Genomic DNA, 18,757 nt, shown 5'->3' with positions numbered 1-18,757 from the left:
AACCCTTGACTTGGTGTTGTGAGCACCACACTCTCGCAAGCAAGCTAACCGGCCATCCCTATGTAAGAATCCGAACCCGTGGCCTTGGTGTTATTAGCACCACACTCTCCCAAGTGAGCCAAGGGCCGGCCCTTGAACTGTAAATATTTTAAATGTTTATTTTTGTAAAGATTGAGTATGTGTTTAAAATCTCTGCATCTCATTTCTCTCACCTGTAAAACTTAGACTAATCGTACCTCACAAGGTCATTTTGAAAATAATGTGAAAAAATGCAGCTATCTAGCACCGTGCTCAACAAACAGCAAATGCTTACTAAATGACAGCCAGTACTTTTAGCTTTTACTCACATTTCATAATCTTTGCAGTAAACATTTTACCTTGTGCAACTGCTTCTCCAGAGTTTACGAAAAGGACTGTAAGGACATTGCATTTAAGAAAAATTCATGTGTGTGTGTGTACACAGCTTTAAAAAAAAATGATAAATGGTTAAAAAGAAAACATAAACGAAGATTTGTTTACTGAAAATTTGTTTATTAAGTTGTTAATGTTTTATATAGTTTGTTCAATATTTCTTGTGCAACTTAAAATCCTGAGTTGCCTCTGAATAATCTACGACAGACATGTGTCCAAACTACTACACTTCCTGACATTTAACATAAGTAGACTTCTCTTTTAGAACTTCCATTTGACAGATAAATAAAACACTAACCTTTTACACTTACCACAACTTTAGGAGTTCAAATTCTTATTTCTTCAGTTTTTATTATTACATTTGAAACCTTTTTAAAAGAAGCTGAAACCCCCAAGCAAAAGCTCTTATTTTTTATTCATTACAGAGAACAAAAATACAGATTATATTTATTAATTTATTTTCCACTAAAGAGAATATACTTTGTATTTGGAAAAACATAATTAGTTGTCAGGAGTTGCTTTTGCAGAATAATCAATAAGTGCCTTATCAATGGTTGGATATTGATACCAGGGTCCATCGCCTCTCTCATGCATTAATTTTCGTACCTCCAGCTCCTTTACCCTGTAACAAATAGAAGAGCAATATTGTGATTCCAGCACTTCCAATTACAAATTTAATGAATTATCTCCATAAAGAACAATAACCAGAGTCTTTTGCTTTTATGTAAAGTATAAGGTCCCTCCAGAGACCCATGTGTAGGCATATAATTGGTATATATCTACAGGCAAAATTTGGGACTTTTTTTTTTTTTTTTTTTTTTTTGGGGGGGACTTATTTTTGACTTTTATTACCTTGCTTATATAGTTAGCCATCAAATAGTTTTTATCACCAAAACATCACTTGAATTGATAACCAATTTTCTCCTTCTCTCTCCCTGCTCTTTGTCTAGACAGATCATTTTCACCTGAATTGTGATAATGCTTTCCTGTTTTCTCACCTTTTAGATGCTAGGAGAGTCATTTATACAATGCCCACTATTTTGGCCACATACTGTGCCAAGTGCTAGGAATTTAAAAAAATAAATAAGCATTCTTAGAGAAGCTCATATCCTCTGTCTGTATTGGCTGTCCATCACCATTAGGTGAAAATTTCCCAAGAGTTGTGCCTGGTCAATGTCACACATTCAGTCAATACTTATAAAAAAAAAAAAAAAAAGAAAGAAAAATCCAGATTAAGAAAACCATTCCCCAACTCTAAGATCTACTTACTTGTCCTTGTCCTTCTTCAAAAATTGAATAATCCCTGTTCTATAAAGATGCTTTCCTTCTTTCACATCCAAGCCTTTGCACAAACTACCACACATTCCAGACGCAGTCCCTTCTCCACTAAACATTTTATTTTCCATTTTTATAGAACACATATTAACTTTTTCATGACTGAAAATGTACCAGTTAAATAATTCATTATTGACCTTAACCAGCTCACTAATTCTATCTATAAGAGACTATATACCTTTGTGATTGTGTATTTAAGAGTATGTTTATTGTATTTACCTTTTTTTAAAGAATTAAATATCATCCTCTGTCTTTTCTACTCTTTAGAGTGTAATTATACAAAATATGCGAAATTAATTAAAATATTCATCAGTAGGGGACTGATTAAATAAATTATGGTTCACCCATATAATGGACTATTAGGTACCTGTTACAAAGAGTAAGGAGAATCTATATGTAGTAACGTGGAAGGGGATGACAGATATACTGTTCGGTTATCAAAAAAGCAAGTTATAAAATGAGTATGTATAGCATCTTCCCATTTCATTAAAAAACAGTATGTAACCATTTGTGAATGCACACATGCACAGAGTGTTAAAAAATATGGAGGACGGGACTGGCTGGTCAGTTCACTTGGTTCGAGCGAGGTCAGTGGTTTAGGTCTCCGTACTGGACGGCTTTCCCCCAAACCCCCCAAACATGGAGAACTAAAACCAGTAATTATCTCTGGGTAGTCAGTTATGGGAGACAGTCTCTACCTTACATATTTCTATAATGCTTCTGTTTTCCAAATATCTAAACACATACTTTATAAAACTGTGTGAACTCCCCACTCCACACTCACACTGGCATCTTTCCTGACAGGATAGAAGTTAGGGGGCTTTTTGTTTGTTTATTTTTTGTTTTGTCTTGTCAGTATTTAGGATCCTCATATTTCTGAAAAATTCTAGGATCTGGTCCTTTAATTAGAACTCAAAGGCATGTTCAAAAAAGTCTTATGTTACTAAATATAAGCTACACTGCTGTTCATGCTCTCCACAGTTCTATACGGTAACTATATATGTATGTAACTACATATCTAGGAAATACAGCCAATCATAGGTTCTTTTCATTATTTAAATATTTTCAATATCATAGCAGATTTTATAAACTACAAAGTTTAGAACATAATGAACAGAAAGCAGATCAGTGGCAGCCTGGGGTCAAAAGTAGAAGATGGAAACTGACTGGATGGAATGAATGGAAAAGAGGCACATGAGAACATTTCAGGGTGATCAAAATCACCTTGATTGTGGTGGTAGTTACACAGGTATAAACTTCTGTCAAAAAACTGTTGAACTTAATGGGTGCATCTGATTGTATATAAGTTTTATCTCATTAAATATATCTCAGATCGGATTAAATTTAAAAGTAGTAAAGCATGAGTTAACAATTAAAAAATAATTTTGGAATTATATATTATTTAATTACTATCAGAGATCTTTGCATTGACACAAAATCCCAGAAGCTAAAGGAAAAGACTGCCAAATCTGACAATAATTATGTGAGCAAATATATATAAAGTAATTAAAGCACTGGTACACAATAAGTATTCAAAAACATATTAGCTACTATTACACATTTGTTATCTGAAACATAAAAACACTTCTAGGTTGCAAAAAATTCTATACTGCCAAGACAAATGACAAGCTAGGAAAATATATCTGAAACAAAACCGAAGAGAGTTACTTTAAATGTGTAAGTCAGTAGAAAAAATGTACAATTTACAGAAAAAGAAATACATACAATTAATAGATACGTGGAAAAAATAGTCAACCTTACAAAGAAATATAAAATCGAAATGATTAGATAACATTTTTCAACTACCATATGAGCAAAAATGTTTAACTCTGATAAATCCCATAACTGAGAAACAGAAATTATCAGTTATCAGTGATGGAAAAAACAACTGGTGCAACTTTCTAGAGAAGAGTTTAGCAATATTTATCAAAAATTTAAAAGCATATACTGTTTGGCTTATCAGTGCCACAGCTAGGAATTTATCTTCCTGATATACTGCATAAGTGTGCAAAAATATATGTATGAGAGCATTCACCACAGAAGTATGTATAATAGCAAAAAACTTGGAAAGAACCTAAGTACCAATAATAGAGGACTGGTTAAAAAATTAAGGCACATCCAACCGATAAAATATATAAAGTAGCCATTAAAAAGAATGGGATATATGCTATTACAGAAAGATCAACAAGCTACATTAAGTGAAATAAAGACAAGGTGCAGCACAGCGTTTATAAGAGAATTCTATTTGTATTAATATAATTTTTAAATATTACAAAATGTGTTCTTCCATAAAATATTTTTTAATATATAAAATTTTTTCTAGGAATGTATATAAGAAAGTTAATTAGGGGTTACTTCTAAGAATGAGATTACGTGTGGCAGAAAAGAAAATGGTGTGGGGAGAAAGATGGTTGCTTTGTACATAAAGAATATTTAAAAAAGAATTCCTTTGAATCTAACAGATATTGTCTCCTAATAGTCTCCTAGTCACCAACTCATAACCTTCACTCTACACAGGCAAATTCTCTCTCCCATCTTCACCCTTTCACGTGGAGAATCTTGTAGTGCTGAAACAGTTTTATTAATTTTTTTTCTTGTGGCTTGGAATCCTAGGAAGGGATTTTCTTCCCCCTCTCACCCCCTTTTTTCCTACCGTAATTCAGCCTTTTCGGCTTCAATATGAAGGATAGCCATTGTTCTTTCATAATTCTTTTCAGGACAGTTGTAGAAAGTGCGGGCAATCCATCTTGATATAGGATGCTGCAAGAGAAAATTTGTTTAAGATTAGTCAGTTTCTGAACTGACTTCGCTTTTCTAGTTGACTATTCCTTAAAATGACTATCTCAGATGAACCAATAACACCTACTATGTGCCAAATACTTTATATACATTTTATATAATTTCATCCCATTAGATGGATACTATTTTTGTCCCACAAATTGCACAAAGTTACACAGCTAATAAGTGGCAACATCTGGACTCAAACCAGGTCTGCCTGACTCCAAAGCCTGTACTCTTTCTCATTACACTATCCTGAGTATATTAAGTGGTAGATTCAGGAGCTGAAGCCAGGTTTTGATGATCCAAAAATGAAGTTCTTTCCACCAGTTAGCAAAAAAAACCTAATTGGATGGTTTACTTAAGATTTAATAATGAAGCATTTCTTTTCTAAAATGTAATTCATTCAGATAATAAAACATAATGGGGTATACTATATTCAAGGCCACCTCACTACAATGCTTGCAAAGACAAGTAACAGAATTAGTTTGGGGTTTTGGCAGCAGTGACAGTATGGTGTAACAATTAACAATGCAGGCTCTAGAGTCAAGACTGCTTGGGTTCAAATACTTGTCCTATCTTTTGGACAGTCACTTAACCTCTTTTAAGCCCCAATTTCCTCATTTCTAAAGTGGGAATAATAACAGTACCTTTTACATGGGATGAGGTAATATTTGCAAAACTTTTAGCACAGTGCCTGCTATACATAGTAGCTGCTCAATAAATGACAGCACTAGTATTTGTAAAAGTCTTTCCTAAGGCATTGAACTTCGAATAAATTCTGTTACTCTGCTAGGTTGAGAATACATTGTAGAGTCAGGCTTTAAAAAAACTGTAAACCTTAAAATAATAAAAAACAATTAAGAAAAGTTCCAAAAATAGTTGCTTGTAAAATGTGAGCAAAAAAATGTATTATCTACTTCATATCAAAAACTGAATAGAAGGGCTGGCTGGTTAGCTCACTTGGTTAGAGTGCAGTGCTGGTAACACCAAGGTCAAGGGGTCAGATCCCCCTACCCACCAGACACACACACACACACACACACACACACGCTATATAACTATATCATAATTGTTAAGATATGGACCAGTACATTGACAAAATGCCTAACAAAGTTATTTTCTACCAGCCACACACACACACACACACACAGACATACAATATAACTATATCATAATTGCTAAGTTAAGATATGGACCAGTACATTGACAAAATGCCTAACAAAGTTATTTTCAATGATCTATACAAACCTTGTAATATTCCCAGTGTTCTGGGACATAACCTTCTGGAATTTCTGCTAATTCAGCTTCACCTAATAAGAGAAAATGGTGATGTTCAACTTTAGCATCAGAAGCTTATAATATTAATTTTTCGCCATTAAAGTAAGAAAACAACTTCCCGTGGTTTTAAAGGATCTTTTATTTTTACCAATGAAGATATTCAATATTATAAATACACTTTAATCTGGTTGAAATCAATTCATTCATTAGATACTTTTTAGACGTTTTCTGTGTATAAGGTGTTGTCTATAACATAATATGAAAGTTTCCCATCTTCTTTTTATATAATGAGATATAATAAAAGACACATTATTCCTTCTGGTCTTCCCTGTACCCATTAGACAAAATATTTTAGCATTCAAGTTATTAGAAGTACTTTGAAAAGAATTTCCCATGAAAATGTCTATTGTTATTCACACTTTCATTCTTTCTTTAGAGGATTATAGTTTTATATGTTCCAGGATGAATAAAAAAAATTCTTCTACCCCTCAGCTTCTCTTCCACTTTTCTTTGTACCTTCCTTATCTAGACTTGTCAAAGCTGGTTTTGGGAAATGAGGAGGAAGATAGGCTTTTGGAAGCCTGCTCTGGAGGGGGAAAAGAAAAAGTGTCAAAAAAAAAAAAAAAAGCAACACTGTACACTATTACAGATTAAGATTTGGTTATTTCAAAATAAATTGCCATGTTTATATTTATTTTATTATTTAAAGAACTTTTCACTAAAATATCCATAATTTCTTTTTCTATTCGTGTACATATGTTTTTAAAATTTACCAATCTGGTGATGCTGGAGGGAGGGGGGCGGGGGAACTTACCAATGAATACATTCACCAGAGTTATGATAATTGCTACTGGAATCCCAGTCAACAAAATGTAGAATTTCTGTTAAGATAAAAAATACAAAATTTTTCACATGAATATGTCCTAACTCTCCCTAACATCAAATCATCCCATAATGTGATTTTGTTTTATTTCTTGTAAAATCGATTTGCCAAATTGGGGATACAGTATCAAATGATTGATTTCTGTGATTTTTATTTTTGTGTTCTAGCTCTTACATGCCTATATTTAGTACCAAAAATGAAAGGAAAAAGTAGGGATTAACTGTACAATATATATATTATATATTATACATATATTTATATATAATATTATATATAACATTATATATACAATATAATATATATTATTTATAATATATATATATATTTAAGCAACTTTTCACCTTTTGGTTAAAGCAGTCTCGTGAAAATTAGAAAACTTTATATTAAAAACAAAAGTGTAAAAATGTTAGGGTGATTTCAACCACTGAATAGAGTTTAAATTGGTCGTGACAAGAAAAGTGGGACCTCCACTAATGGGATGAAGAAGGGCACCAAGCACAACAGGAGGGGAAGAGAAGGTCTCAAGGGCAGCCAGTATTCAAATGATGATTCAGAGCTTTAGGAAAAGTGGCAGAGGCTAGACAATCTTCCATTTCTAAGCCTCTACTTTGTTCGTACAGAGCCCTGAGATACAAATATACAGTCAGTACCCTAAATAAGCAACGTTGTTATATCACTGTTAAATTAAGATAGTACTAGAGGCCAGCGTCACTCTCTAAAATCAATGTTCCAGAACAACATAGAAATAAAAAATCATATCCCAAAATAATGGAGCTCCTTTATTTAAGGAATTCTTTCAATGAATTCGTTGGTAATTTAAATATTTTGATAATACAAATAATCTTCCCCACTTAAATCAATTTTCAAAGTTTTGTAATCTGCAGATATTTTTATTCTTAAGGCAGAAAACACAGATTATAATTCAAAATCCCATAATCTTGAGGAAAAGGAATGCCAAGTTTTACCTCCAATTAGTATGAATCCTTTTTTTTTAAAGAAAGAAAACTTCACTAATTTGAAAATAGATTCAGTAACAAATTAGACTTTGCTACACAATCTCAGTATCTTTTGAGGAAAAAAATATGAATTTATAAAATAAAGTCTTTTATAAAATGATGGATGTTTTCTAAACAGGCGAAAAAAATTTTCCTATTTGTATGCAAAGAGTTTAATTCAACAAAAAATTTTAACTCACCGCTAATCTTAAAAAACGCTTGTCATAGAATCCAGAAGGTTTAATGATAAACAGTCTTTTCCCACGGTCTCCACTGTGTCGAACAGGAGCTGGAAATATTAAATTAGCACTTTTTGTACAAGGTTCATACGGGTATCCTGTTATATTCTGAGATAAAATTAGATAATAAAAAAATATACATGCATCAATATTTAATATGAATGAATATAAAAAATGCTTTTTTATTCGAGTACTAAGTCCAGGGCAGATAAGATATCTTTACTTAAAAATTGATGCACTGTTCTAAACTATAGCTCTCCTCATTTTAATTCTGTGTTAAAGAAATATCTAAATAATTGTTTCAATTTGTTTCAATAGCAGGTAAAAAGGTCAGATACTCTTGGTAAGCTGCTCATCTTTGTTTCCTCTGCAACAAATATTTGCTAATACTGCAGAAGAAATAAATTTTATTTAAATTATGTCATTTCATGTGATGAGGTAATGTACATTAGGGATGTGCTACAAAATAGACAGAAGGGCCCAGCAGAATTGACTAAACAAATCTCCAGCAAGAATTTGAACTTGTTATAAAACTACATACTCTAAAATATCTTGATAAATCTCCTTACCAGCCAGCCACCAAACAAACAAAAATATCTTGACAGAGGGCTGTCCAGTTAGCTCAGTTGGTTACAGCATGGTGTTGATAACATCAAGATCAAGGGTTCAATCCTTGCATTGGCCAAATGCCAAAAAAAAAACTCCAAAAAGAAACAAACAAACAAAAAAATCTTGGTAAAATCCCTTTGTAAGCCATCTCTTTCTCTCTCTCTCTTTTTCATTTTTAGTGGCTGGCTGGTAAGGGGATTGAACCCTGGACCTTGGTGTTATCACCACCAACTGAACCAACTGGACAGCCCCTTTGTAAGTCATTTTTGATTAAAAATATCCTCTTCTTCAAATCCTCCCCGAGATAGTTTATCTCCAGCAAGGCTTCATGAAATTCTAAGGCAAAATTTCACTCTCGGATCGTCTTTCTATACTCTTCCTCTTCTTGGAGGTCTGGAATGATCACTATAGGCATTCCAAGCCCTTTCCCCTGGGAGCAGCAAAGGATCCAGCTGTTACTGAGAAACTGAGGGTTACTATGCTTCCACTGCATAACTGCTCTTAAGGAAATTTTGCACAAGTCACTGTGGGATAAAAAACTTAAATTTCCCGTTAAAGGAATTTCAGTCATAATAGATGTCAGAAATATCTGTATCCTTTGTTCATGCTTAATGTCGGGAATGCTTTCCCCTCTCCTGAAATCTATTCTTTAGGCCCAGATGACAAATTATCCTCCAAGAAGCCTACATTCTTCCCAATCAGATGAGATGTCTCCTACTTTTGAATTATTGTATATTGTAGTGATGTACATTGTACATTCTACTTGCTTTCACTGCTGCCACTTTTAAGTATAAATATCTTAAAGGCAGGGACTGTCTTAATTTTGGAATCACTTGCAGTAGCTTGCAGTGAATTTAGAAGGTTACCTCACAAGAGGAGTAGAAACTGGCATGAATTTACTAAGTATAATTTATACTGCTAAGGCTTCTAAAATAACAAGATTAAGAGAATTTGACAAAGTGAGTATGGATTTTAGCAAATCATTTGAAAATACCATAACGGAATTTTTTTGTGGACTAGATAAAGAAAACGGGCTGGATGAAAGTACAAACTACTCATTAATTCAATAAATATTTAAGTGCCTACTATGTACAAGTCTTTTGCCAGGCCTAAAGTCTAAGGGATATAGATCCTGCTGGGAGAAAAAGATGCTAAATAAATAATTATAAATCTATAAGGGTAACAAAGGAAAGAAACAGGATGCAGTATTAGAAAAGAACAGGCCCAGAAGGAAAGCTCCTATTTAGACAGGATGGTGGAGTGGGAGAAAAGTACATTATAAGCTGAGAGAAAGAGAAACTTAGATGAACTTGCAATGGGTAACTGATTGATTACACCCAAAAGGCGCTGATTAATTAATGCACTAACCTGTCAAAGGAATCTCAAAAGCCCTACAGTGTCAAGATTTTTATGAATGACCTAAATGAGATGGAGATGGCATTCCTGACTTGTTGAGTCTTGGAAACACAAATCTACTGCTATAATAGTGGCTAATACACTGAGGATAACATGAGATCCGAAAAAGGTCTTCATACACATTTAGAAATGGCCGAATCTGAAAGGACTAAATATAATAAAGTCAGTGGCAAGTCTTTCCTGAACCTCCCCCGCTCCCAAATTTAGTTGCTCACAAAAAAGCCAAAGGCCAATTCAGTCTTAATCTGATGTACTAGAAGTAAAGGGTCAAAACAGGACAATCTTCTCTACCACCCATCCCGACTATACCTGCAGAAGTGTGTCCATTCCAGGGCACACACTTTTAGAGTGACAATCTGGAGCTTGCTACGGTGTAAGCAACCAGGGGGGCAAACGATCTGGAAACTGACATATTGAGACTGAAAGAACGGAAGCTGATTGCTGCACAATTAAAGAAATCTGGATAGAGACTAGATAAGTGTCTTTAAATAGCCAAAGAGCTGTCCCATGTCAGAGGGCTTATGCTATTCTGTGTTGACCTGAAGGGAAGACCTAGGATCAATGTGTGAAAGAGTAATTTTTAGCTTAATACAAGGAAAAGTTTCTATCAATTTTAGTGGCTGAAAATAAAATTGGACTGCCTTACTGATTCCCCATTACAGAGTTATTCAAGTATCAATAATGAGATATAACAAGGATTAACATTAAATATAGAGGGTTAGCCTAGAGGATTTCTAAGGTTCTTCCTTTTAGAGAATCTGAATATATGAGCTCTCTTAAAACAAAATGGAATAACTTCCCAACTCATCTCTCTCAATGGTTTCTTTTCAATTCCAAGAACTCTTTCCTGCCATAGGGTTTGTTGTGGATTGAATATATGCCCCCTCCCCTGCCAAATTCACTGAAGCTTAAATTGTGTCCCCCAAAGTTTCAGGTATTGGCAACGTGGCCCCCACTGTAACTGTTGAGAGTGGGAAATCCTCTTATGGTAATTGAAAGAAGGGGCCTTGAAGAGGTGATTAGATGCTGAGGACCATGCCTAGTGAATGGATTAACAATGGTGGTCATGGGCGTGGTTCTGAGGCCTTTAAAAGGAGAGTGAATGAGGTTCTCTCTCTCTCCTCTGCCATCTTCTGCCATGTGAGAACCTGCATTGCTGTAAAGCCACCACCAAGAAGACTCTCATCAGATGTGTTCCCTGGACTTTGGATTTCCTAGCCTCTGAAACTGTAAGCAATAAATTCCATTTTCTTTATAAATCACCAGTTCTGTGTATTTTGTTAGAAGCAACAGAAACGGACTAATACAGAAAATTGGTACCAGGAGAGAGTGGTGTTGCTTATAATAAATACTTGGAAATGTAGAAGCAGATTTGGAACTGGGTGTTGAGCAGAGGCTGGAAGAATTGAAGGAGCTGGCTAGGAAAAACCTAGATGCTGGCAAAAATTTAGAAGACAAGAAAACCCAAGTTGGAATGTTTTAGAGACTGGTTAGATGCTGGTGACCAGAGTGCTGATAGAAATATGGATGTAAAGACCATTCTAAGGAGATCTCAGACATAAATGAGAAGACTTATTGGAAAATAGGGTAAAAATCACTCTGCTATGAACTGGCAAGGAATTTGGCTACATTCTCTTCATACCCAAAAGTATTATGGAATGTGGAACTTAAAGGTGCTGACCCAGAGTATTTGGCAGAAGAAATTTCTAAGCAGTAAAACATTCAGGAAGCTGCCTGACTACTTCCAACAACTTATTATGGAGGCATGATGTAAAGCCAGAAGTTAAAAGGGAAGCAGAGTGTAAACATTTGGAAAATTTGCAGCCTGGCCATGTGGTGGTGAAGTAGAAAGTATCTTTAAGAGAAAAATACAATGTTGCAAAGATTAGTACAAAAGGAGAGGTTTTATCAAGAGAAGGGGAAAAGGGCCCTGAAGGCATTGCAGAAGCCTCTGGGGCCAACCCTTCTATTACAGGCCCAGAGGCCTAGGGAGACAGAGTGGTCTTGGGAAATAGGCCTGAGGTGCCCTGCATAGGTCAGTTGCTCAGGGCCACCTCAGGATGCTGTTCCCCATACCAGCACCCCAGAAGCTTTGGCTGCTCCAGCTGTGGCTAAATTGGCCCCAGGTGTGGCTGGACCCACAGCTTTGGAAAATACAAGCTGAAAGCCTTGGCAGTGTCCACATGGTGTTAGGTCTGCAGGCCCACAGAATGCCAGAGCTGTGAAGACTTGGGAGCCTCCACCCCAATTTCAAAGGATATGTGGAAAAGACTGGGGGCCCAGGAAGAGATCTGTCACAGGAGCAGAGTCACCACAAACAGCCTTTGCTAGAGCAATGATGGGCAGACATGGGGGGTCAGAGTTGCAGCAGAAAAACCCTGCCTAGTGAGCTGTGGGAGCAAGACTACCATGGAGACCTCAGATGTGTGAAGCTACCAGAGTGGAACACCAGCCTGAGAGAGCTAAAGAATCAACTGAGACCAGGAAAGCCATACGAGCAGAGCTGCCTGAGGACTTCGAACATGGAGTTGAGGTACCTGATTCACCAGCTTTGAGATTTAATGTTTGTCCTACTGGGTTTTGGACTTGTTGGGACCTTTACACCTTTCTTTTGGCCTATTTCTCCCTTTTTGATTGGGAATATGTACTCTATGTTTGTCCCACCATTGTATCACGGAAGTAGATAACTTGTTTTGATTTCACAGATGGGACTTTGAACTTTGGACTTCTGAGTTGAAACAAATTAAGACTTTGGGAATGAAATGAATGTATTTGTATGTGAAAAGGACATGAATTCTGGGGGGCCGGGGTGGAATGCTGTGGATTGAATGTCCCCACCAAACTCACTGAAGCTTAAACTGTGTCCCCCAAGTTCCAGGTATTGGCAACTTGGCCCCCACTGTAACTGCTGAGGGTGGGAAATCCTATTATTTGATAATTGAAAGGTGGGGTCTTGAAGAGGTGATTAGAATATAGGACTATGACTCGTGAATGGATTAATAATGATGGTCATGGGAATGGTTTTGAGGTTTTTTAAAAGGAGAGCAAACAAGGAGGTTAGTCTCTTTCTCTCTGCTCTGCCATTTTCTGCCATGTGAGACCCCTGCATTGCTGTAAAGCCACCACCAAGAGAACTCTCACTAGATGTGTTCCCTGGACTTTGGACTTCCCAGCCTCTGAAACTGTAAGCAATAAATTCCATTTTCTTTATAAATCACCCAGTTCCTTGTATTTTGTTATTAGCAAGAGAAATGGACTAATGTAGTGTTTTTGTACTTACTTTCCCCATTGCCTGGAATGCTTTTCCCCAGGCTCTTTGAATGGCTGCTTCCACATCTCATCCTTTTGGGCTAAAATCAAATGTCACTTCCTCAGAGAAGTCTTCTCTGCCTAACCTATCCAAAAATTGGCTTCCCACTTCTTCCCCTTAACATCATTTGATAATCTCCTTTAAAGCAAGGAGCACTAACTCAAATTATTTTGTTAAGGGCCATCAGATCAGGCACTATCTTATTCAGCACTGTATCTCTAGTACCATTTAGTGTCTGCCACACGGTAGGTGCTCCATAAATATTACTGAATTTACCTTTCTTAAGTAAATTAAATGTTGACAGAGGATCTTTCCTTAGTCTCTGAAAGTCTACTACATTTACTCAAAAGAGACTGTGTACTCCCTAACTTTCCCTTTCAATCACTCACTCTCACATTCTCTCTCTCTCTCTCTCTCTCACACACACACACACACACACACACACACACACACACACACACGAGAGGGAAAGAGGAAGGATTAAACTATATGTGGTTTTAGAGAACAATGATTACAAATGATTACTAATAGATATCAAAATTGTAACAAATGAAAAGAACTACGGAAAAAAGCTTTGGTCCAGGTGCATTCTCATAATATTAATGCAGTTAGTAACGTGAACTGCTTGCTCTTTCTTTACACATACCAATTTACCCAGTTGTTAAACAACTATTCATGTCATTAGATATGCTAGATAACTTATCACACTGTTCTAAAGTATATTTCATAGCACTAAACTCTTTTTAAATGTTCTGAACCTTCACGATTTGCTGTTGATGTAGTAGGGCCATCTGCTTACAATATAAAAATATTAGGGTGAACAAACAGGTGACTGCCAGGATTTCTGGAATTCAGATCCTCCTGCCATCAAAGTAGGCATCTTCCACTACTCTCTAAAACCTGAAAATTCTCAATTAGGTATTCATTAATTACAAAGGTCGAAGGCTTCAATAATCAATTTTTTAAAAAGGAGATAGCTTCGGGAAAGTTATTAAATCTTTGACAATTGTTATTTTTGTGAGGATTGAATAAGGTGATGTAGAATCTTTTGCATCTTGGGCTGGACAGTTAGCTCACTTGGTTAGAGCTGGTGCCGATGACACCAAGGTCAACGGTTCAGATCCCAATATGCGCCTCCAGCGAAAAATAATATTTTTTTTGCATCTCAAAGACAACAATGGAAAATTGGTCATTTTATTTCCCTCATTCCCAGTTAAGGGCACCACCATCTCTATTACTCAAGCTAAAAATCTCCATCATCTTCCTTGCACTTACCCCTCATTCATCATTTGCCAAGGCCTCTGATTCTAAGATTTCAACTCTTCATTTCTTTCCATGCCTTCCTTACCTTATTGGCCTAAGTAATCAACACCCACTATAAGTCATCCAATACTCAGAAACATCTTCCTAAAACACACTACTGATGATGCTCTTCTGCTAAAACACTCTCTGTTGCCTACAAAGTAAAGTGAAGACACTTTGGCTTTGTATTCAGTCCTTCCTCTCCCCCAATTTGGTCCCAATCTCCCTTTTTTAGCCTTCTCTCTCAACACCTACCTGTCTCAAGAGCCCCATATCTAGACATATCAGAAAACTCACCCTTTACTTTTCTTCCAGTTTCATCTGTTAAAACTACCAACAAAATTCAGTTAAAATGATGTATATTCTATATCTGAATTAACTCCATTTCACTTGGTTTATATTCCATTTTAATAGTCTTCTCATTTTTTGTAAACATAATTTGTGCACATCAGTCTTCATCTGTAAATTAAAGTTCCTTGCAGCTGATGGGGAGGACTTAAGCTCATCTCTGGAATTCCTTGATATTTGACATTTAACAAATAATTTAATTAAACAGAGAAACTACCTTTATCTTCTTATTTTCTGAGAAAGGTTTCCACTGAGGATGAATGAAGAAAGCATGAAAGCAGTAGATATTTAAGAAAGGTGTGGCCACAGGGCCCTGTAGAAGGCTAATGCTGGGACCCCAAAGCCACAGGCAACAAAGGTAAAAATAGATAAACTGGACTTCATGAATTTTAAAAATTTTGTGTATCAAAAGACATATCAACAGAAAAAAAAGCTACCCAAAGAATGGGAGAAAATATTTGCAAATCATATATCTGCTAAGGGATTGATATCCAGAATATATAGAAAACTCCTAAAAATCAATAACAAAATAAACAACCCAATTAAATGATAGGCAAAGGACTTGAAAAGACATTTCTCCAAAGATATACAAATGACCAAAAAGCACAAGAAAAGACACTCAACACTACTCATTAGCAAAATGCAAATCAAAACTACAAAGAGATACTATGGTATACCCATTAGGATGACTACTATCAAAAAACCAGAAGATAACAAGTGTTGACAAGAATGTGGAGAAATTGGAACCCTTGTGCACTATTGGCAGGAATGTAAAATGGTGCAGCTCTATGGAAAATAGTATGGTGATTCCTCAAATAATTAGGGATAGAATTACCATATAATCCAGCAATTCCACTTTTGGGCATACAGTTGTCCCTCAGTTACAATACCCCCTACAGATACCAAAATCCATGGATACTCAAGCCCCTTACATAAAATGGCACAGTATGTGCATATAACCTATGCACATCCTCCCATTAAATTTAAATTATCTCAAGATTACTTATAATACCTAAAACAGTGTAAATGCTATGTAAATACAGTAGTTGTTATACTGTATCTTTTTTTGTTTGGGGGAGGAGCTGGCCAGTATGGGGATCTAAACCCTCGACCTTGGTGTTATAACACCATGCTCTAACCAACTGAGTTAACTGGCCAGCCCTGTATGTTTTTTACTTTTACTATTTTTTATTGCTGTATTGTTTTTTTCTGTCCTCCAAACGATTCTGATCCACAATTGGTAAGATCTGCATATTCAGAACCCAAGGATATGGAGGTACACCCAAAAGAACTGAAAGAATTGAATCGAAGGGATATTTATACATCCATGTTCATGGCAGCACTATTCACAACAGTTAAAATGTGAAACTAACCCAAGTATCTGTTGACAGATGAAAGGATAAGGAAAATGTGGTATATACATACAATGGAATATTATTCAGCTTTAAAAAGGAAGGAAATTCTGACTCATGCTACCACATAGATGAACCCTGAAGACATTATGCTAAGTGAAACAAGCCAGTCACAAAAAGACAAATACTGTACAATTCCACTTATATGAGGTATTTAGAGCAGTCAAAATCAGAGACAGAGTAGAATGGTGGATGCCAGGGGCTGAGTGGATGGGGGAAATGGAGAGCTATTGTTTAATGGGTGCAGAGTTTCAGTTTTACAAGATGAAAAGAGTTATGTAGATGAATGACAGTGATTGTTGCACATTCTGAATGTATTTAATATTCCATAACTGTACACTTAAAAATGGTTAAGATGATAAATTTTATTTTATGTGTATTTCATCACAATTTTTTTTTAAAAGGCTAATGCCAGGTACTGCAGATTTTTCCCATTCACTCTTCACAACTATCTTATGAGGTAGGTTAAAATTATCATCTTTTTGAAAGATGAAGAAATGCAGGTCACCAGCAATTAAGTGCCTTCCAACTTTAGCTTCCAAGAAGTGATGACTCCAAGGTCACAGAGCTTCTAAATTCTGGAGCCAGGATTTGAACCTAGGCAGTCTAATGCCAGAGAAAACAAAACAAGAAAAGATACCCTTACTATACTGGAGCTTACATTCTTGCAGGGGCAGATATAACCAATAATATAAGAGATTAAAACCCTTCATTCCACAGTGACCGATGCAAAATATCTTTGAGAGCAGGTACACAGCTGAAACACATTAACCCTTAGTATAGATATTAGATCTTTCCCTGCTCCCATTGGAGATGGCATAGACTACTGTGATGATCCTTCCAGAACTCCAAGAATGGGGAATACTGCAGAAAGAGAAACTGGAGGTGAAATTTTACCTCAGTTTATCTCCAGCTAGACTTAACTAAATACTATCTGGGGGAGTACCTGAAGGATTTGCTTTTGAATATTTGAAGATATCAGAATTCAGAAATGGCTTACAAAGGGATTTTATCAAGGAATGTTAGCACATGTTTTGTGACAAGTTCAAATTCCTGCTGGAAATTTGTTGAATACCACACTGGTCCTTTCCATCATGTTTCCTGCAAGTCCCTATGTACACTGCCTCCTCATGTGAACTGGCATAATTCAAATTAAATTGGGAGAAGAGAAGAGGAGTAAAATAGGACAAGATATTTTAAAGTTGGAGAAGATATTTTGAAGTTGGAGACGGTCTTTCTGGCTTTAGGGTAAAAGTCTCACTTCCTCTCTACCTACTTGTATTACACAGAGCAAATAGCTTACAGTACAGCATATCTTTGATCAAGAGGATTAAATGAATTACTACATTAAAGCCTTAGAATGGTGCCTGACACATAATAAGTGCTCAATAAGTGTTGGCTGCCATTATTATTAATTTAGTATAGTGGTGCATTATTATTACTATTATTTTAGAGGCTGGCTGGTACGAGGATCGATCTTTTGACCTTGGTGTGTAACACTGCACTCCAACCGAGGTAACCGGCCAGCCCTAGGTGCATTATTTTTGTAATAATTGAGTCAGTTTCTTCACCTGTAAAATGGGGATAATAACATCGCATTTACTTTGCAGAGTCTTTTAAAGAATGAGACAGACTGAATACCAAGCATTTGATACGTTGCTATCATGATTATAAAACGAATACAATTCAGGCTGGATTCATTATCACATACTCATTAACATTCTAGTCTTTTAAAAAGATATTTAAATTAAAACATTTTCGGGGGCCCCAAAATTATCATGGGCTCTGTAAGGATCCTTATCTACTCGCGCCTAATAGGTAAGTTGGCCTCTCTATTTGTCTACATTTTACTTACCATCAGGGGGCTTCTCAGCAACATGCCTTCCCATCTGTGGGACTAAAACCTCGTGCAGTGGGACGTACCAAGAATCTGGTGCCCTCGAGACACAAGTCTCACCTGTATGCCATTCTAGTCTCAGTTTCATCCACAAATTATTATCAATTGGGATCGGTGAATGGCAGTGTTTTACAAACGCTAAGTAACCAATTAAACGTGACTGAACTGATTACTTCAGGAAAGCCCTCACACAGCTCGTGCTCCACAAACCGACAATTTGTCTCGTCTCCCTTCGGACCCAAGGTCACCCGGGAAGAGTCCTCCTATCTCTCACCCCACACCCCCTGCACGCACTTTCTCCCAAGGCCAGCACCCACCGACAGTCTTCGGCAAAGCACGGGTGAGGAAGCCCCCGAATCCGAGTCGAGCACCGAGGCGGCGGCCAGACAGAGCTGCCAGTGTAGTGACCGAAACCCGCTGCAACAAGCTCATGGCCGCCATGGCGACGAAGGGCAAGAGGATAAAGCGGAGAGAGTAACGGAAGCCGAGAGAGTCAATTTACCGGTGAGGGCCTAGCGGAAGATCGCCATTTTGAGTGAGG

At 36.4% G+C, this 18,757-nt stretch overlaps 1 protein-coding gene across 1 annotated transcript; it reads right to left on the bottom strand.

Annotated features, from left to right (window-relative positions):
- Positions 1-510: 510 nt before the first annotated feature.
- On the bottom strand, positions 511-18,746 carry NDUFB5 (NADH:ubiquinone oxidoreductase subunit B5). Its single transcript, XM_063110698.1, has 6 exons — positions 18,534-18,746; positions 7,884-7,972; positions 6,620-6,686; positions 5,776-5,837; positions 4,400-4,506; positions 511-1,033 (listed from the first exon to the last, which is right to left on the bottom strand). The coding sequence occupies exons 1-6, from the start codon at positions 18,655-18,657 to the stop codon at positions 913-915; spliced, it is 570 nt and encodes a 189-aa protein (XP_062966768.1). The 5' UTR covers positions 18,658-18,746; the 3' UTR covers positions 511-912.
- Between the last annotated feature and the right edge of the window lie 11 nt (positions 18,747-18,757).

Source organism: Cynocephalus volans, chromosome 1 (genome assembly GCF_027409185.1).
Source record: "Cynocephalus volans isolate mCynVol1 chromosome 1, mCynVol1.pri, whole genome shotgun sequence".
NCBI classification, from domain to species: Eukaryota; Metazoa; Chordata; class Mammalia; order Dermoptera; family Cynocephalidae; genus Cynocephalus; species Cynocephalus volans.
This window is presented reverse-complemented; position numbering and strand designations above follow the sequence as displayed.

Excerpts from the sequence above, each read along its gene's own strand:
- NDUFB5 (XM_063110698.1), bottom strand. The coding sequence starts at position 18,657 with ATGGCGGCCATGAGCTTGTTGCAGCGGGTTTCGGTCACTACACTGGCA. Across the intron at positions 6,687-7,883 it reads AGCGTTTTTTAAGATTAGCG|AAATTCTACATTTTGTTGAC; the intron begins GTGAGTTAAAAT and ends TTATCTTAACAG. Across the intron at positions 4,507-5,775 it reads AACACTGGGAATATTACAAG|CATCCTATATCAAGATGGAT; the intron begins GTTTGTATAGAT and ends TTTCTCTTGCAG.